Source organism: Poecilia reticulata, chromosome 13, assembly GCF_904066995.2.
Source record: "Poecilia reticulata chromosome 13, P_reticulata-male-v2, whole genome shotgun sequence".
In the NCBI taxonomy this organism is placed as follows: Eukaryota; Metazoa; Chordata; class Actinopteri; order Cyprinodontiformes; family Poeciliidae; genus Poecilia; species Poecilia reticulata.
In genome coordinates, this window is record NC_088842.1 from 32801777 (window position 1) to 32822655 (window position 20879).

At 40.7% G+C, this 20879-nt stretch overlaps 1 protein-coding gene and 1 long non-coding RNA gene across 2 annotated transcripts; both read right to left on the reverse strand.

Moving 5' to 3' along the window:
- Nucleotides 1-366: 366 nt before the first annotated feature.
- Nucleotides 367-1947, reverse strand: LOC145547549 (uncharacterized). The gene has a single exon (XM_081614827.1). It carries the CDS (start codon nt 1939-1941, stop codon nt 1162-1164), a length of 780 nt encoding a protein of 259 aa, XP_081470953.1. The 5' UTR covers nt 1942-1947; the 3' UTR covers nt 367-1161.
- Nucleotides 1948-3723: 1776 nt separating this feature from the next.
- LOC103457332 (uncharacterized) lies at nt 3724-13960 on the reverse strand. Its single transcript, XR_014090625.1, has 3 exons — nt 13691-13960; nt 11929-12006; nt 3724-4262 (listed from the first exon to the last, which is right to left on the reverse strand). It is a non-coding gene; the product is annotated as an uncharacterized LOC103457332 (long non-coding RNA).
- Between the last annotated feature and the right edge of the window lie 6919 nt (nt 13961-20879).

Below are 20879 nucleotides of genomic sequence, written 5' to 3' on the forward strand. Positions count from 1 at the left end.
GGGACCCCTGGTCTATTGTATCGAACCGCCTGGTAAACTGAAAAAATAGCAACATCTACAACATCATTTTCAACATCATTGTTCCAATGTACTACAGTTGACGTGAATAAAATTGACAACTTCATTTAACTCACTAACCTGATTCCTTCATACCACTTTCATTAAGCTCATGTTCTCAAACAAAACCTGTTTTTGTAGTTTATATAAAATCGAAAGGAGGATGTTACAATAAACATGACCTCTTAATAGTGACAGCTTTTTCTGTTGGACTGTAAATATTCCTCAAATTATTTTTTTCATTTTATTACTGTGAAATTATAACTTTATGATATGATGTCATGGTAGTGATTCATATAAGAGACTGAGTACCATTCAAAGATTTTTATTAAAAAACAATCATTTCCACTATTTTAGCCTTCAGTCTGCTCCTCCTCCGGCTCACTACGTCTCCAGCTTTAGAGCAGATGAGCACAGATGAACTCAGACTCACAAAAAGTTTAAAAAACACACAATCACTCAGACTATCTAAACTCAGACTCTCATGATCTTGAATCCATGCACACAACGACTCAAGTTCAGACTCTCTAACTATATCTCATTATTTTGAACTTATGTAAAAGCACATTGACCTTTCCAAAACCCTAGTTTGGGTGGATATTCAGTCTCATTTTAAATCCTTCAGAATAACTACAAGACCCACCCATTTGGGGATTCCTGCGAATCAGTTCATGATGAGCTGTGAGTCACAAGTAGCTTGAGACACCAGAAAGAACGATGTCTTGTTTAGGAGCGGATTTTTGGCCTGTAGACAAAGCGATCAAAACACTGCATAACAACACTTCCACTTCATTTGCCTCAATTGTTTTGAACAGGAAGTGTTGAGGTCAGGAACTTAGAGTTTAAGGTCCTGCATGTCAGTGCTACCTCACTAGAATTGTATTTTATTTGCTATTTTATTAATGGTGAATTTGGGAAGCACTTTGGTCTACTCTACATTTAATGTACCATAGAAAGACATTTGACATTAAAACATTGAAAAAGTGCTTAAACAGATCCTTTCCTGATTTTATGTGAACTTTTGAACAAAAACCATTTAATATGAAAACAAAAGTTAACAGTAAAATAAAAAAAAAAATCATAAAAACGGATTATACTTTGACTTTAATTGGCAAACTGAGATGTTTCTTGTACAGTGGTCTTAGTGTGGCTATTTAAGTGTGTCTTTTCATTAAGTCTTTGACATTTGTTGTCCGCTGTGTGGACTCTCTGGTGTGTTTTTAAGCTGCTCTTATGGCTAAATGTTTGTGCACAGGTATCACACTCGTATGGTTTCTCACCAGTATGGACTCTCATGTGTGTGTTTAAAGTTGTTTTATGATTAAATGTCTGTCCACAGACATCACAGCCAAACGGTTTCTCTCCTGTGTGGATTCTCATGTGTGTATTTAAATTAATCTTTTGGCTGAATCTCTGTCCACAGACATCACACCCAAATGGTTTCTCTCCTGTATGGATTCGGCGATGTGTGTTTAAGTTGGTCTTATGGCTAAATGTTTGTCCACAGACATCACACCCGAACGGTTTGTCTCCTGTATGTGTTCTCCGGTGTGTATTTAAATGTGCCTTTCGGCTGAACTTTTGTCCACAAACATCACAACCAAAAGGTTTCTCACCTGCATGGATTCTCATGTGCGTGTTCAAATTGATCTTTTGACTAAATCTTTGAGCACAAACATGACACCTGAACGGTTTGTCTCCTGTGTGAGTTTTCATGTGTGTGTTTAGGTTGGTCTTGTGGCTAAAAGTCTGTCCACAGACGTCACATCCAAACGGTTTCTCACCAGTGTGGATTCTCATGTGTGTGCTTACATGCGACTTCCGACTAAATACCTGACCACAGATATCACAGCCAAATGGCTTCTCCCCCGTGTGAATCGTCATGTGTGTGTCGAGCAGTGGTGGAGAAAGTACTCAAAAAATTTACTTAAGTAAAAGTACAAATACACAGTCAAAAATGTACTTAAGTAAAAGTCAAAGTACCACATTAACATTTTACTTAAGTAAAAGTAAAAAAGTACTGGCTTTTAAAAATACTTAAGTATTAAAAGTAAAAGTACTTGCTGAATGCATTGCCTAATCACTAATATCATTAAGTGTACCAATCGTATTTAATTTTAATACATCAGTAATGTGCCATTTTAATGAACAATGCCACAGATAAAGCATGTTTTTATTGAGTTTACTCTGTAACATAGTTTAGACTTAGATATGTGATTCTATGCATCATAATTTCAGGGATGGAAACATCTCCTGTCCTAACATAGCATGAACTTCACTTTTTTGCCACACATTTATTTTGAAAGAAATCCAACTGGCAGAGGAGGACCTGGAACCAAGGAGCCACATAGCAGAGTTGTAGTCTAGACCACCGAACCCAAGACCAAATCAAAACCAGCACCCCGTGCTACATGACAATAAAATTAAGTGCACCTATCAAAATTGCTTCTCAAATTGATCTGAAAGATTCACTTTCCCATAAAAACACCTAGATATTAAATACTTAGAGCTGAAATAAATTTAACCAGTGACAATTCAAACTCTTCTTCATTCTGTTTTGCTTTCATCTCTGTGCCACAATACACAGAGGTCTCCTGCCATCCCTAAAAAAATAACACCCTGGGTGGTTGCCCATATTGCCAATGTCAGAAATTGCACCATTAAACATAGCAATTAACAACGCTCAACTATGAACACTGTCCAAGGCCCAATAAGCAACAAGTAACCAAGCAGGAGGAGCACCGTGACTGTTCTCATCCTCCCTCCTGCTGCAACGTCTGCCACCATGACAGGTGACGAAAACAAAGAGCAATGAGCATGCTCTGTGTTCTTAAGTTCTTGTTTTATTTATTCGCCAATTAAATATAAAGATATTTTAATGAAATAAAATAGCTACTGCAGTGTACACAGAGCATTACAAGAACAAAGAACGGCTCTCAGTGAGGCTTCAGCACTATAGGACTTGGTCAAGATCCGTCCAGAAGAATCGGATCGTTCCTGAATGTCATATTTCTATATTGCACTTTGGTCACAGCGTTGTCCCATATATGCAACACCTCAGCCAACACCTCCACACAATAATTTAGCGCATGAGTGACAACTTTTTTTCATCGCAGATGCAACATGTGTTTCAGTAAATACAGCTAGCTTTGCTAGCATCACGTCCACGGAGCTTACCTTTCTTTAAGCTTTCCTTCCAAGTGACGTTAAAAATTGGACGAAGTCCCACCGTCTGTGAAAGCGAAGCGCTGCTGATTTTACATGTCGCTATATCTTATGACTTATGCAGCGCTATTATATTACTGACGCTCAGAGGAAACCACTGCGCATGTGTTAGAGCTCCGCGTGCGAGTAAAGGTGGAGCCGATGGGTGACAACAGACACTAAGTCACGTTATTGCTCGGATTTTACGGCGCCACCTTAAATCCCTGAACTTCACATTTTAACGGAAAAAAAGCTCAACGCGACTTGGATGTAACGAGTAACGCGACACTTTGTAGAAATGTAGTGAAGTAGAAAGTACAGATACTTACTGTAAAATGTAGTGGAGTAAAAGTAGAAAGTCCCCATTATTAAATCTACTTAAGTAAAGTACAGATACACGAAAATTGTACTTAAGTACAGTAACGAAGTACTTGTACTTCGTTACTTCCCACCACTGGTGTCGAGATGTATTTTTAACCGAAAGTTCTGTCCACAAACATCACAGCAAAAAGGTTTCTCTCCTGTGTGAACTCTTATGTGTCGGTTTAAATCTGTCCTTAGTTTAAATTGTTTTGCACAAAAATCACAAAAAAATGGTTTCTGCACACGGTTCCAGTCATCCTCTTCATCTTCATTACCGACTTCAGTCTCTGAAGAGGAGGAAGTCTCTACAGAAGTGTTTCCCTTAAGGGTCCTGCAGAACTCTGCTCCTCCATGGACACTTTCATCAGTTTCAGCTTTCATCTGGTCTGCTGTGCTGCTGCTTGGAATGTCTCTGTCCACAATTTGTTGATGTTGAAGAGGAGTCTCCTCTTCATCTTCACTCTTAATGAGAACTGCAGTGACTTTGACCTTCCCTTTGAGCTTTTCTTCCTCCAGACCAATCCCGAGTTCTTCCAGTTCTTCCTTGATGAGGGAAGACGGGTGGGTAACAGCTAGATTATTTTCTTCTGGAGCTTCTTTTTTAATTAGAATTCTCTGGTGAACATCTGCAGGAACCTCTGAAACACAAAGTGGACACATTGTTTTCTTTTTAATACTTCATGTATGAGATCTGAAATAACTTAAACATAAAAAATGTGACTGAACAGGAAAGGTCAGACAAGATGATGAAGTAAATCTCAATACTTACTTTATGTGAACAGTACTAGAGATGTCAAGAACAAGAACAAAGTTCTTTCTGGCCTTGATATTTCATACACAAAAACTCAAGTGTAAACTCTTGGGAAGTCCTCATAGGTCTGTCCCACTGCAGCATTTGTACATATTGATTGTCAGACACTAAAGATGAACAATAATTCTCAGCCCATTCCTGTTATCTGTACAATTACAAAAGTCTGCTGTAAATACCACAGCTGCTGCTGAAGACTCTGCTGCATACATGGTGAGAACACAATCGATTACAATAAAATCTTAAAACAAAAAACATTTCTCTGCCACACCCATCCATTGCACTGACCCAAACTCATATTTTGGCCAGAGTTACTCTGAGTGTCACTGCATATGAATCCAGGTCACTCAGGCATTGGCTGCTCAGTGAGCTCATTCTGCTTGGAGCTTTGGTTATTTTGTAGTTTGATTTGATTCAAGTTTCATTACTATTTTGTGTTAGTTTCTTATTTTGGTTAAATAAGTCTTGTTCCTGTTTTTCTTTAATACACTCCTTTCTCTGGAATCCTAGTTTATGTTCGTTTCTAATTCTTATTTACTCTAGTTTTATTATGTTTACTTTGCTTTTCTGCTAGATTTATTTTGTAGTTTTCTGTGCCACTCTCTCTCCCCTCACACCTGCAGTCAGTTAGCCAATCAGCTCGGCTCCATTGTTCCAGTACTTAATCTCACCTCTTTCTCAGTCACTCCTCACTGGTTTCTCTGTTACTTCCCTGGTTTCCCTGCATTCCCCTCATGTCTCCTGGCTGATTTTTTGTGTGGGATTATTTTGTTCAACTGGTTTCCCATGTTTTTGTAAGTTTGTTTTTCCTCATCATTTTTCATTAAATATTCAGAATCACTTGCTGCCTCTATGTTAGTGCATTTGGGTGCAACATGACAAAATGAACCAGTCAACCGGACCCAGCAGACCTACATTTTTCCACGGATTTTTATTGCTTAAAGTAAACATTCAAACCTAAGTGGACACAGTGGCTGGACTCTGCTCGGCCTGGAGTAGCTTTTGTGTCCATGAACTGTGCACTAGAACCATCACCTCCCTTCCCTGGGCTTGAATTGTTGGGGGAGGTGGAGTGGGATCAGCAGCTCTGCCAGAAATCTCTGGTAAGCCTCCTTCACCTAAGCTGGGACTGCCAGCCTTTGACCCTCCATGACTCCGAACATTAAAGCTGGTTCTCCACACCAGTTTTCTAGCAGTAGATTCCCTGTTTTCACCCACAACCTCTCAGTCTGCTGTAGCTGCGCCCTCAGTTTGTCAGCTCGCTGCTGCAGAACTGGTCACTACTGGCTCCTGATCTCCAGCTGCACCGGTATGGATAGAGCCGGTGCCGCTCCCGTCTTCTGTCTCCGATTGGGTCGAGGACAACCCAACTCAGTCCCCAGCGCCTCATCATGGGTTGCTTTCTCCAGATCTCAAGCTTCAATCTGGTTGAAAAACATCCTCAGGGCTCAACCTCTGACTTCGGCCTCCTGACCAACAGAATCTTCAAGCATTTGGTTCCTACCAGCTGAGAGGCCGACCTATAGATCCTCTTCTCCTTTGTCACCTTACAGGGTTCCTGCTCTTTTGTCAAAGCACATCAGACTCTCGTTTTTCTAGTGAGGTAGCATGTCAGTGCTACCTCACTAGAGCAGATGGAGCAGATGGGGATAGGAATGGTCACTCCCAGGTATATAATTGAGTCCATGTCCCAATTTATTTTGAAGTTTTCTTTGTCAATATTGTCTGGTGAATATTTGAATGTCAAGACCTGAGATTTGTGGGAATTCAGTTTGTAACATGAAAATTTCCCATACTTCAACAAGATTTTGTGTAATTCTGGGAGGGATTCCCGGGGTCTCGCCAGGTAGATTAATATATCATCTGCAAATAGTGCTAATTTTTGTTCATTATGGTTTATTGTTATACCGTGTATTTTGGCGTTTTGCCTAATCCATTGTGCTAAAGGTTCAATAAATATGGCGAATAATAATGGGGATATGGAACATCCTTGTCTGCACCCTTGTTCAATTTTTATTTCTTCTGATAGCCCCCTATTGATCCGAATCTTACCTGTAGGCTTATTGTACAATTCCTTAATTATCTTTATAAATTTGCTGGAGAAGTTGAATTTTGACAAGACTCTGAATAAGAATGACCAGTCCACAGTATCTAATGCTTTTTGTGCGTCTAAACCCAATATAATTGCTTGTTTGTCTGTCTTCTTAATGTGGTTCATCACATCTAGGGTTCTTCTAATATTGTCTCTTGTTCATCTGATCTTTATGAACCCTGTATGGTCTAAATTTATTATATCTGGGAGGATGAGCTCCAATCTTTTGGCTAATATGGAAGTAAAGATTTTATAGTCTTGATTAAGTAGACTATAAAATTAATTTGAACAGTTTTACCTTCTTTTGGAATAACTGTTATCATTGTTTCCTTCCAGGAGGGAGGAATTTGTCCCCATTTAGAACCCAGTTGAAGGTTCTCAGAAGGACGGGAGACTGATCTTTTAAATAGATTTTATACCAATCAGGATTAAATCCATCTGGTCCTGGTGGTTTGTTAAGTTTCGATTTATTTACTGCTTTTTCAATTTCTTGAATTGTTATGTTTTTGGTCAGAATTTCATTTTGTTCATTCGATACCGTAGGCAGCAGCAATTCATTCAGTGGTACATTGGTTTCCTCCATTCCTTCTTCTTTTAGGGCATACAGTTTTTGGTAGTGTTTTTCAAAGCTTTTTCTTATTTCTATATTTTTATAGGTAACTTTATTAGTTGTTGGTTCTTTAATTTTGTATATAGTTCTTTCCTCCTGTTGTTTTTTAAGTCTGTATGCTAGAAATTTTGATGATTTTGGGCTCGTTTCATAGTAACTGTCTTAGGAATAAGAGTTTCTTCTGTAAATTGGACTGTAATTCTTGATTAATTTAATCTCTGGTTTGTTTTATTTTCCCTAGAGTTTTAAGATCTACTTTGTTTTTATTCATTTTTTCCAGTTCGGCCAACTCTTGTTCCAAATTGTTTAATTTTTCTTGCTTAGTTTTTTTTAAGAGATGATTTTGCAATTATTTTTCCTCTCAAGACAGCTTTACAGGCGTCCCATAGTATTACAGGGGAGACCTCTCCATTGTCATTGTCCTGCATATGTTTGAATTTCTTGCCTTAACTCTTCTTTAATTTTGCCCTTGAGTTAAGTCTCCATAGAAACGGTTTTTTTGTTTGGTTAACATTTACTTCTACTTGAAGTGGGCAATAATCTGAGAGGTCCATCAGCCCAATATTACATGTTCTACTCTGTCTAAGTCCTTGTTGTACATAAAAAATAATCAATTCTTGAATATGAGTGATGAGCTGCAGAGTAGAATGTATAGTCCCTTTTTCTGAGGTTAAATTCGCGCCAAACGTCACTTGTCCTCAGCTGTTTGATCATCTTCCTGATCTTCCTACCTGTGCTGCAGTTAACTCTGGGTTGTTTAGAGGTCTCTTCTGAAGGATTTAGACTTTCATAAGTTCCACCACAGATTACTATGCCTTGTGCTTTAGTTATCATCATATCAAAGATATGTTTATAAAATGTCCACTCTGAACCTGGCGGGGCATACACATTGATAAAGATAATGTCAAGTTTTTTTTTTTTTTTTTTCCGGTTTGGTTTACTGTGAGATCCCCACTTGAAAGGGATCGTTTCCACTGTGATCTTTGAACTGGATTTCACTCAGAGACTTTAATTTCATTGACTCATCTTTATTTTCATGATGGTCCACATAGCTCAAATCTCAATAGCTCTATAGCCCATAGGTGAAAAACCTCAAAAGAAACAGAAACACATCTATTACATTCTGAATTTAACAAGGTAAATACATTGTGAAATCAAACTTCTACCCTTTCAAACCAATTATATCAAAAGAATAATAAATAGAAAATATTTTATAGTAAATTCAGCAGCAATAAATAAATTAGCATTTTTATCAATATTTGTTAAATACCCTCACAAACATTACAACCAACATTTCCTTTTTCTTTCTACTTTAACCAATAAACACCAAGTGTATTTACCTTCTTTATATTTTTTTCTTTTCAACCTAGTAACTTGACCTCAACTAGACTAAACAACTTAATACAACAAACAATTCAGCATGAGCAGCAGCATTGAGCCTCACCAGCCGTCTCTCACAGCTTGTTGAAACTTTCACAGTTCTGAGCTTAAATGTTCCAGCACTGTTTGCATCTCATGCTCTCAAACCAGGACTGACAAGTCAGTCACACCAAAAGTAGCTGCACTCTGATTGCTAGGAGATTGAAGATTGAGTCCACCTGGTTCTCCTCACCGACAGGCAGAAAGGAGCTGCAGAAAGTTGCAGGGGAGACAGAGGGGAGTGGTTACCTAGCAGTTCACCAGAACAGGTAATGTCTTGTCCCTCTAGTCTGCCCACCACTATATCTTTATGTTCTTGGCTCATTTCAAATGTGACCCTTTGGGATATTAAGGTTGCCACCCCCTTCTACGACCTGATTTATGTGATGCACTAAATACCTGATTAAAGCCCAATCTTTTAAGTTTACTATGCTCTACCTCTGAGAGATGAGTTTCCTGGAGGAATACTACTTCTGCTTTTTCTTTTTTTCTAATATTTTCGCCCTTTTTATTGGATTATGAACTCCTTTTACATTATAAGTTGTGATTCTAAGAGGTGATAATGAAGTCATGGTTTGCATATTGCTGGATATTCAGAACGAGTAAAATAAATTACCCTAAACTACCCAAACAAAGAACAACTGAACAATCCAAACATCTTAGCTTTGTAAAACAAGCAAACACACGTCCATTTAAAGACCTCCTTTCCTCTGGTCTTATTAACGACCATTATAGTTTGTGAGCGATTTTGAGGGAAAACCAGGCGGCTCTGTGGCTGCGAGGGGCCCTCTGGTGGCGTTACCTGGTTGTAGCGTTCCCTTTTCTAGAAAGCGCGGTCCCCGACTCCAATTAACATCAAAAGATAAGTAGTAAAAATAATAATAATGATAATCCCTGTATATGTTTGATCTGTCCGCTCCTGTGGTTGTGCTTATTCTCTTCTACACTCGTCCAGTTTCTTCTTGTTTCCCTCCCGTGTTCCGTTCGGTCGATGATCTTTATCGTTCTTTCCCGACTTGGTCCACATCGTGCTCTTGATCTTGTCAACCAACGTCGTTGATGGCTGAATAACGGTGATCTGGAAACCTCGATTCGCCATGTCTTTAGTTGCTTCAGCTGCAGAGTTGTAGACACGTGTGTTGTTCTCGTAGAATACTCTCAACTTGGCCGGGAACGGGGTTTGGAATTTGATCCTTTTTTCCTTGAGGACCCGCTTCACTTCAATGTACTCGCGTCGCCGTTTTAACACGTCTGGAGAATAATCGTGGTCCACTATAACTTTTCTCCCTGCCACCGTGAAGCCTTTCTTTTGCCAGGCTCATTTTAGCATTTAGTCTTTTACCTTAGATGTGCTGAACTTGACTATTATGGAACGCAGGGGGCTTCAGGTGGAGCTCTGGGTCCCAGAGAGCGGTGAGCTCACTCGATGTTCAGGTCGAGTGATGTCGGAATGTCCAGTTTGTCCCGGAGTAGATTACCTACGAAGGCTGTGATGGACGGTGAGCCATCCTCAGAGCCCTCCACAATGCCATGGAGCCTCAGGTTGTCCCTTCTCGACCTCCCCTCGAGTTCCACCAGCTTAGCCTTGAACTCATCCTGCTCTTCACTGAGCTTCATAGCTCCTCCTCATCGAGCTGCTGAATTCTGTTCTCCGCTTCTAAGATGCGTGTCTCTGCCTCGTCCAGTCTTCTGTTTACATTCTTTATCTCCTCTAACCTCTCGGAAGCCATCACCATTTTCTAGACGTGATTCTCTTAGCTCTATGAGAATAGTTTGTAGATTAGCCGTCTCGTTAGCTGAGTCGTTAGCCGCTAATGATGCTTCTGAGTCCGAGAGGCTAGCCATACCTTCTTTGTTCGTTTGTTCTTCTCTTAACATCGATTTTTGGGACAACAGAGAGCTCCTTGATTTGGATTTGGACATTCCGGCTCACTTTTAAGTTTATCTTATATCCTACATTTGTAAATAACCTCGGCTTTTTAAATTTTGTCGGGGAGCCACCTGGTTAAGCTGTCGCCATCTTGCTTGCCCACCCGGAAGTCAAGTGTTTGTTTTTTAAATGTCATGTTAGATTAGTTGTGTTGATGCATTATGACGTGCTTCAGGTATTTGTGCGACGTAACATGCAAACTTCTCCATTCACTCTGGGCATTGAAGTTCCTCACCACATTGCTTAGGACTAGTTGCTGCGTGCCTGCACAGTGTGAAGGAAAGAGATGAGCTGCACAGGCAGGCTGCAGAGTGAGATACAGGTGATCGGTTTGTGTGATTAGTAACAAGTCATACACTTTCACAGAAATCAGCTGATTATGATCGGTGGCCGAACGATTGGCACACTTATAGTTATATCTATCCATAAACCCTGATAAAATCATAATGGAAAATACATAATACCGCCCCTTCAATTAATCACTCACCATTCAATATTGCCATGATTTGGCATCAATTAAAAAAAAAAAAAAGTCGTGTAATAATAATGCAATATGGTCAAAGATTTGGGTGCATTTAGGAAAAAAGTTATTGACAGAGCAAAAAGTTATTCTAGACCTCAATATTGAAGACTCAGGCAATAATATGTGAAGAGGCAACTCTGCGGCAAACCACCTACAGTCAGAGCAGAGCAGACCCGTTCCACTCTGTGTTCATGGTGCTAATGAATCACATATGAGCAAAGCTGAGAAATGCTCACCAAGTTCAATATTCCACCTCCTGACTCACCACCAGGGGGTGTGTCATGAGATGGTTTTATACTCTGAAACGGGGCTGTGACGTAAAGCTGGACCGGTGGAACCAACAGGAAAACTTAACTGCAACTCCACTGTTCAATCCGAGGGTGGTACTCAGATGGTATTAGGCCAGATATTATACAGTAATGACCGTTTGAAGAGTAACAAAAGATGGCACCTATAAGGACCAATTTATGCAGTTTATAAAGGAACAAAAGGTTGACTTGGGGTTTATTTACTCCTTAATTCCCATCTGAACTTATCAAACTCCTTACAATCCAGACCAACATGCAAATAAAATCTCCAAGTAAGCATTTCTGTCACAGAGTCCCTGTCTGATACTACATTAAAATTAATGTCATGAAATGAAATAATACATTCAATTTCATCACAATTACATGATCTACATCAGTGTTTTTCAACCCTGGTCCTCAAGGCACACTACCCTGTATGCTTTAGGCATTTCCCTGTTACAGCTCAAGACTTCAGTTGATGGCTGATTAAGAAGCTTTTGCTGAACTGCAACCCTCTGAATCCAGTGTGTTAAAACAGGAAAACATCTGAAACCTGCAGTTCAGTGTGACTGAAGGACCAGGGATGGGAAACGTTGATCTAGATTATTAATGTTCTGGTTCCCAGTTTAACTCACCAATGATGTTCCAGAGGCTGCAGTCGCTCTCATCAGTTTTTCCTGACAGCAACAGATATTTGGTTCCAACCAGAGTTTCTGCAAGGCAGCAGTGAAATGTTGCTTTAACAGAGTTATAGTAGTAAAACTATGATGTCCTCATAAGAAATCACCTGAAAACACACATGGCTTGTTTCTCCAGATACAAATGGGTCAACACATACAGCTACTGTCCTGAAGCTCATTTCAGGATCTGCTGACAGGTCAGAGGGTGCTAACCTAAACTTGGCTAGGCTAACACACTGTCTGAAACAGCAGCAACATGTAGGACCAGGGTCAGCCTGCTGTATTTGGGCCAGTCGTCAGGAGGGGATTCATCTAAACCGCACAGAATAGTACCCCTCCCAGACCCCCCACCCAAAGCACTTTACAAAAAAAGTCATTGGCCTGGTCCCAGTACTCGCACTTCCAACCTTGTTCCGTTGTGTCCTTCAGATGTGCGTTCATGCTGAAGGGTTTGAGTATATAGTGTGATTCTCCATATCCAGCCTTTGCCCCGCCCCTTTTGGGTTCTACTTCCACCTTTACGCCGAGTCCACATCCAGATAAAATGTATTCCCTACAATTCATCACTGCATGGGATGTTTTGAATTAAAAGCCGGAAATATGGCAATGTTTTTTATCTTTATTAGAAATTTTTAAAAATGGTCTGACAAAGCACACATCAATAACAAAACAGTTTAATGCCATAAACTGAGCAGAAAAAAAATAAAAAACAACAGTTGCACTAACTATGGGAAAAGTAAAACAGAAAATGTCACAAACCCAAGAGGAATTTCAAATCCTAAATTAAGCCATTAACATATTGGTATAAAATTTGGGCTTTTGTGTTACAACATTTAAGCACTTCCTTACATAAAATTATTTCACAAAAAAAGTTAAAGATGAAGATGATTTTTTTAGGAAACAGTATTTTCCTGTGTTAGAATCAATCAATCAATCAAATTTTATTTGTATAGCACATTTCAGCAGCAAGGCATTTCAAAGTGCTTAAATGATTAAAATAAAAACAGCATGTGACATTGAATGAACAGTGAGAAAGAGATTTAAAGATAAAAACATTAAAACCCCTTTTAGGGCTCCAGTTAAACTGGGCTTAAACCTCAGTTTTAGTCAACACGCTGTTTAACAAGGTACTCAAAACCTCAGAGATTTAGTTAAAAGACTGAATTGTATTACACTGAAACTTGAAAGCGGAATAAATGTATTGTACAAGATCCAGTTTTGAAATCTTTGTAAAAACATTAATGAAGTTGCAATTGAAAAAAGTTTGTTGCCTCAATATCTCGGTCACAAAACGAACAGGAATTGATATTTATATAGAATTTTATTTGCAGAAATTCATTACAGGGTAAATTTCGTACATAATTTTGAAATTATTTTTTTTGTGGAGTCAAAAAATGTATCTATTTGTTAGTTCTTATTTTCTTTAGAGATTTTATGATTTTTAAACAAATGTTTCCTCTCAGTGTTATCAACTTGTAATTTTTGTCTCTAGTCACAGCTCTTCATAATCAGATGGTTCTTTTTGACTAACAGCTGAATTTGTGATCATGTCTATAATAGCAGGAGGAATTACCTTTAAGACGGCTCAATTGAATGTTCGTACATTTCAAGGTTTTTTGTTCGTTTGGTTGGTTTTGACCAAATCAGTGCGGGTGTTGGTACCGGGCCGTGGAAATGGACCGAACCCCACCACCCCTTCTAGTAAATATAAACAAACCCGGTCGGTGCAGCCGAGGTTCGAAAGACGGATCCAGACTTTCGTGCCTCTGCTCCGCTGCTGCATCCGAACGTTGTTTGACCCGCCGGGTCCACATCTCTGTTGAATCCAGTCCGTCCAAGTCCTCCTCTAACAACTACCAAGCAAACAGAACCAAACCGAACCGAACCGAAGCAGTCCCTCCGTTTCCCAGCGTAGAACTCATGCTGCTAGCGCTAACAAGTTAGCTAACATTCTTCCGGGGCGGAAATACAGGAAGTGCCTTCTTCTTCTTCTGATTTTATTGGCGGGTGACATCTAACGTTAAGATGTATTATCGCCATCTACTGGGCTGGAGTTTGGACCAGAGTATAACCCTTTGATCTAAATTCTCATAAATAATCCTGTTTCCTTCAAAAATGTAATAAGTGCTTTATTTATTTTATGTTTATTTAATATCTTATTTAATTTTAATGTCTCTATATCATATTTAATAGTTTCTTGTTTTAGCTTCTCTCTACTTGCTGCATACTTTTCACAATGAATTATTACATGTTCTACTGTCTCCATATCCATACCACACTCACAACTACCCGTTGGATGTTTACCTATCAAATGTAATGTTTTATTTAATCCGGTATGTCCAATCCTTAATCTTGTCATTACTACTTGTTCTTTTCAGTTTTCTCCAATTATTTCCATATTTCCTACTTTCTTTTGTATATTAAATAAATGACAACCTTTAGTTCCTTCCACCCATAATTGTTGCCATTCAGACTTAATTTTTCTCTTAATAACTGATTTTATTTCAGATTTACAATACGCTATTTCCATAATTTCATTTTGTTTTAAAGTCTCTTTAGCTAAATTATCTACCATATCATTCCCTTCTATGTCTTTATGAGCAGGTACCCACATAAACCTAATCTTTATTTGAATTTGTGTCATTCTAAATATTATTTCATAAATTTCATATACCAATTCCATACGACTTTCAGATGAACTATTTAAAATGGACATTAATAATGATAATGAATCTGAACATATAAGAACATTTTCAATTCTATTTTGTTCTATCCACTGTAAGGCCATCAGTATTGCAAACATTTCCACAGTATAAACAGATAGAAAATCAGATGTTCTTTGCTTCTTTAATATACCCAATTCAGGAATAACATAAGCAAATCCTGTTTTATTTGAAACTAAATCTTTTGAGCCATCTGTATATATAACTGTAAAGGATTTATACATATTCCTAATTCTGTTATTCACAAAATTTTCCCAATTCCATCCATCCATCCATTTTCTTCCCCTTATCCGGGGTCGGGTCGTGGGGGCAGCAGCTTCAGAAGGCCCAGACTTCCATCCCCAGCCACTTCCAGCTCCTCCAGGAACCCCAAGGCGTTCCCAGGCCATAGAGAGACATCGTCCCTCCAGCGTGTCCTGGGTCTCCCCTCCTCCCGGTGGGACCTGAACTCCTCACCAGGGAGGCGTCCAGGAGGCGTCCTGACCAGATGCCCGAGCCTCAACTGGCTCCTCTCGACGTGGAGGAGCAGCGGCTCTACTCTGAGTCCCTCCCGGATGACCGAGCTTCTCTCTCAAAGGGAGAGCCCAGCCACCCTGCGGAGGAAACCCATTTCGGCCGCTTGTATCCGTGATCTCGTTCTTTCGGTCATGACCCAAAGCTCATGACCGTAGATGAGGGTGGAAACGTAGATCGACCGGTAAATCGAGAGCTTCGCTTTTTGACTCAGCTCTCTCTTCACCACGACGGACCGGTACAGCGCCCGCTTCACGGCAGACGCTGCCCCAATCCGCCTGTCGATCTCCCGCTCCCTTCTTCCCTCATTCGTGAACAAGATCCCCAGATACTTAAACTCCTCCACTTGAGGCAGGACGACCCCCCTGACCCAGAGAAGGCACTCTACCCTTTTCCAGCTCAAGACCATGGCCTCGGATTTGGAGGCACTGAGCCTCATCCCGGCCGCCTCACACTCGGCTGCGAACCGCTCCAGTGAGAGCTGCAGATCACGATCTGATGAAGCCAACAGGACCACATCATCCACAAAAAGAAGAGACAGGTCCCTGTATGACACCGGTCATACAGGGACCTGACAGCCCGTATCAAAGGGCCCGGTACCCCATACTCCCAGAGTACCCCCCACAGGCCCCCCGAGGGACACGGTCGAACGCCTTCTCCAAGTCCACAAAACACATGTAGACTGGTTGGGCGAACTCCCAGAACCCTCCAGGACCCTGCTGAGGGTGTAGAGCTGGTCCAGTGTTCCAGAACCAGAACCACACTGCTCTTCCTGAATCCGAGGTTCGACTATCCGACGGACCCTCCTCTCCAGGACCCCTGAATAGACCTTACCAGGGAGGCTTAAGAGTGTGACCCCCCTGTAATTGGAGCACACCCTCCGGTCCCCCTTTTTAAACAGGGGGACCACCACCCCAGTCTGCCAATCCAGGGGAACTGCCCCCGATGTCCATGCGATATTGCAGAGTCGCGTGAGCCAACACAACCCTACAACATCCAGAGCCTTAAGGAACTCCGGGCGGATCTCATCCACCCCCGGGGCCCTGCCACCGAGGAGCTTTTTGACCACCTCGGCGACCTCGTCCCCAGAGACTGGAGAGCCCAAACCCAGAGTCCCCAGGCTCAGCTTCCTCAACAGAAGGCATGTTGGTGGGATTGTGGTGAGGGTCTGTTCCCAGCAGACCCTCACTACACATTTGGGCCTGCCAGGTCTGACCGGCTTCCTCCCCCACCACCGGAGCCAACTCACCACCAGGTAGTGGTCAGTGGACAGCTCCGCACCTCTCTTCACCCGAGTGTCCAAGACATACGGCCACAGATCCGATGAAACGATGACAAAACTGCGGCCTAGGGCGTCCTGGTGCCAAGTGAACATATGGACACCCTTATGCCTGAACATGGTGTTCATGATGGACAATCCGTGACGAGCACAGAAGTCCAACAACAGAACACCACTTGGGTTCAGATCGGGGGGGGCGTTCCTTCCAACCATGCCCCTCCAGGTCTCACTGTCATTGCCCACGTGAGCGTTGAAGTCCCTCAGTAGAACAAGGGAGTCCTCAGGAGGGGCACTCTCCAGTACCCCCTCTAAGGACTCCAAAAAGGGTGGGTAATCTGAACTGCTGTTCGGCCCGTAAGCACAAACAGTCAGAACCCGTCCGCCCACCCTTAGGCGGAGGTGTTATGGAAATTTAATTATCAAGGAATGAGAATCTGTTTCAATAATAAGAGAAAGATTAATCTTTGTCTTTAAGTTTCTTTATTCGAAGGCAAAAGCGTTCGAAGACCCTTCTCACTGAGCGCAGTCAGTAGAAGAGCCCTGAGCAACACACATCACATCGTTATATAGTCACAGCAAGACAAAGACCCTCCCAAAGTCTGATGTTATCTCTACTGCAAGATGGCCACAGAGACACCCTGACCGCCTCCTCATGAACTATCTCTCACCTCTTGGAGGAGATGATTTTATGGCAGGAAAGAGCTGATAAGGATTTCAGGAGGAACTTCTAACACTTCTTTGTTAGTTCATGGGTTCAGGTCAAACAGGGTACAAACTACATTCCACACATCAGACCTTTAAGACAACTATCAGATCAAGCATTTTACCCAAGATGTCTTCAGGTCTCTTCTGCTATCACAGCTGTAGAAACATCTTAACATTATTTGCAAACTTATTTAATGGACAAACACATCTTGCAGAAATACAAAAACAAAGCAGATATAATCAGTAAATAAATGGTAAAAAAAGTATCATCAGTTCCTTCAAGAATGAATTAAGACTGAAAACAAAATTTTCTATTACAGAGGCTACCCTCTCATTCACCGGGGTAAACCCCAACGTACAGGCGCCAAGATGGGGGGCAACAAGTATGCCCACTCCTCGGCGCCTCTCACTGTGGGAAACTCCAGAGTGCAAGTAAGGGCAAGGGAACGCTAAATCCAAGGTTGTTGTGCATCATAAGGGGTCTTCGGGCTGCGCTTTGTCTGGTTCCTCACCTAGGACCTGTCTGCCTTGGGTGACCCTACCTGGGGCATAAAGCCCCAGACAGCATAGCTCCTAGGATCATTGGGACACTCAAACCCCTCCACCACGATAAGGTGGCAGCCCAAGGAGAGGATTTTCTCAATTATTATCTTAATTTATCTGCATTTCTTTGTAAACTTCTAAATCTACATTCACATATGGAAATAGCCAATAAGGTGTAATTGGATAAGGCACTGCAGCATAGTATGTCTTTCCCTGTATACCTATTTCTCTAATATATTTATCTGCTGTCCAGACAAAACAGTCTATTTTAGCTTTTTCACTCTCCCAGCACGGTCTGCATTCTTACTGCTGTATTATTTTCCTCCTTATGTCCCTGCAAACTTACCCAATAATTCAGCATAATTTGCTTTTGCCTTATATAAAGGAATCTCCCCATTTCTACCGCCCCCCAGGGGGCGTTCAGAGGACGGCAGGGGGCGCTGGCGGACATTTTTACAAAAGGGGGGTGTTGGGATGTCTTTGGGGGGCGTTTAGTCGAAGGTAAACTTTACACCTTAAATGCACAACAATACCAGTTAAGACTTTGAGCAACTTGGTAAAACTGTAAATTAGATTAATTACACAAGATGTTCAAGGTAATTCAAATATTTTGTTTTATTACCAACATTTTAAAATTGTCCAATTTTACTCACAACTTTATTAACTTTACATAAATCATCAGTTTACACATCAAAAGTGAACACATGAACATGAACATGAAGTGTGACTAAAACATAAAGTGAGGATCAACAGAACATTCCGGTTCACTGCACCTTACAGGAACCTACAAAAAAGAACAATAGAGCAATTAAACAGAGAAAGTATTTGTATTTAAAGAGAACAGAAAAATGGCAAATAAAAAAATAATACTTACAATTTTAAGACGTTGTGGACTCGCCATGTATGTGACATCATCAGAACTGATGATGATTGGGACCAGATGCCTGGGGTGGAAAAACATTTCTGGGTGTCGTCTTTGCCTGTTTATGTTAGAAGTAGAAAAAAATAGTCATTAATGTCATAGAATCAGTTGATGTTGGCATTAACTGTGAAGCTGTTTTAACGAGGCCTCGCATCACCTGGGTCACGTGACTGCTTCATTTTGCATGTCGGTTTTCAAAATAAAAGCGCGATGAGCCGCGCTGCATCATGGGTTGTTGACCTTTTGGTCTCGCATCAGGAGGATATTTGTCTTCAGTGGCCAAAATAAAATGAACATTGACCGACATAATTGATGTGTATTGATGATGATCATCAAAATGTAATGTCTGTTCCTGGTTTCCTCAATTGTAGATCATGTTGTTGTTTTTATGACTTTATATTTTTGTGATTTTATGATGTAAATCTCTTTGAACTGCATTTGTAACATAGTTAAAATGGTTCGGGTTAAATCCTGCCAAAATGCACCATCTGCTGGTAAAAAGTTGTATTGCCTTCACCTAGAAAGAGCGGGGTATTATGGGTAATCCTCAGAGCCATGAGGATCCCGACGAGGTAACGTGTCTCTGCCATGTCATAAAGAAATATTATTTATGCATTTTGTGCAATGTGTTTATGGTTTTCGTTTTTGCATATTGTTGAAATATGTTCGGTTTGAGTCACGCTAGTTCTGTTATTATGTCGTTTTTGTCATGTTTGAGAATGTTTAGTTCGTGGGAAAGTGCAGTGGGAATTTCCCACGCGGTAACATTATGGCTCCTCCTGGCAGGAGCTTGTTTTATGCCAGAGACTGACTTTACCTCCAGGCCCGTTCTGTGAAATGCAGATGGAGAATTAAAGAAACCGCTGATGCCAACTTGAGCAGCTCCTTGTCATTCATTGCTACACCAATAGAAGCCACCAGAACCACACAGGCCACACAATGTTGCTGAAATGTGCTACACAAATAAACTTGATTGTCTGAAATGGAGCCAGAAAGAGGAAAATCTGACATCTGGGACTTTGAGATGATCCTCACAATAAAATGATTCTTAGATAATAATTAACCCTCCACCTCCCAATTCCTCACCTTCTGCTCACTTGCAATCACCCCGCCAGCAGGTGCCTCCTCCATCTTCTTCCTGCCACATTCGGTAAGTGGCTCATTCACACGCCAGACATTTTTGAGTCTATAGTCCATTTTTAGACTATAAATATTAATTAAGGTCCAATCTTATTAATGAAGTTGTTCCTCCTGTGCTGAGAGACTTTTTGTTCACCAAAGACTTCCATAAAAGCCATGTCCACATTGGGTCAAGAAGAAATTCTGGTAATAGTTTCTTTAATGGGAACATTTACAGTAGCACGCAGTTATGACTTTACTGGATGAATATGTGACTTCTTGGTTCTTAGCAGAAATGTTTTTTTGTTTTGTTTTGGTTTTTAGAAAAATATAACAATAACATGACAAAGTAGATTGCAAATGTATTACTTATTTCTTTCAGAATTGGCTCAGCATACCATTTCATTTATAAATGATAGCACAGAGGACTGCTCCTGTATTCTTTTGAAATGCAGATTATTGTTACTGAAGCATAAGAATTGGACATACAAGTGTATACCTGCAGTTCATAGCCTTGCTGTAAAAAGCTCCAGGGGCCTGGGGTGGGATTTCTTTTGTTGTTTTTCAACTGTGCTGTACATGAGTGTTGAAATCAAAGGCAAATTTTGGAGCAAGTAATTATAACCAACACTGACTGACATGGCTGGGAGCACTTCCACTTAAACAGAATGCACTTTGGTAAATCCGTACATATATCTCATCTTCCTTTAGCCTGAAGTCCAGACTAGTTTTCCCTATATTTACATCTTCAATGATAAAATATGTTTTTCTGATGTGGCACTGGCCTGCAATAGAGGATTTTGTAGTGAACGACCCAGGGCTGAACCCAAGAATTGTCTGTTCTAATTAGGTGTGAGTATGACACTGACCCAGAAAGCCCAACGCCATGGAAACAGCTTCAAATGCTGTTAGAGATATTCTGATTGCTTCGGTTGAGCTTTTTTTTTTTTGCTGAAACTTGAATATTCATTAAATAAGTTCTAACTAATACAGTGGCAGAGGAGTTGAACTTCACTGGTAAACGTTTCATAAATCCATCTTGTTTTGCAGCTAGCTGCTTTTTTCAAATTGAAAACGGCAAAGTCTTTTAAAACTGCATAGA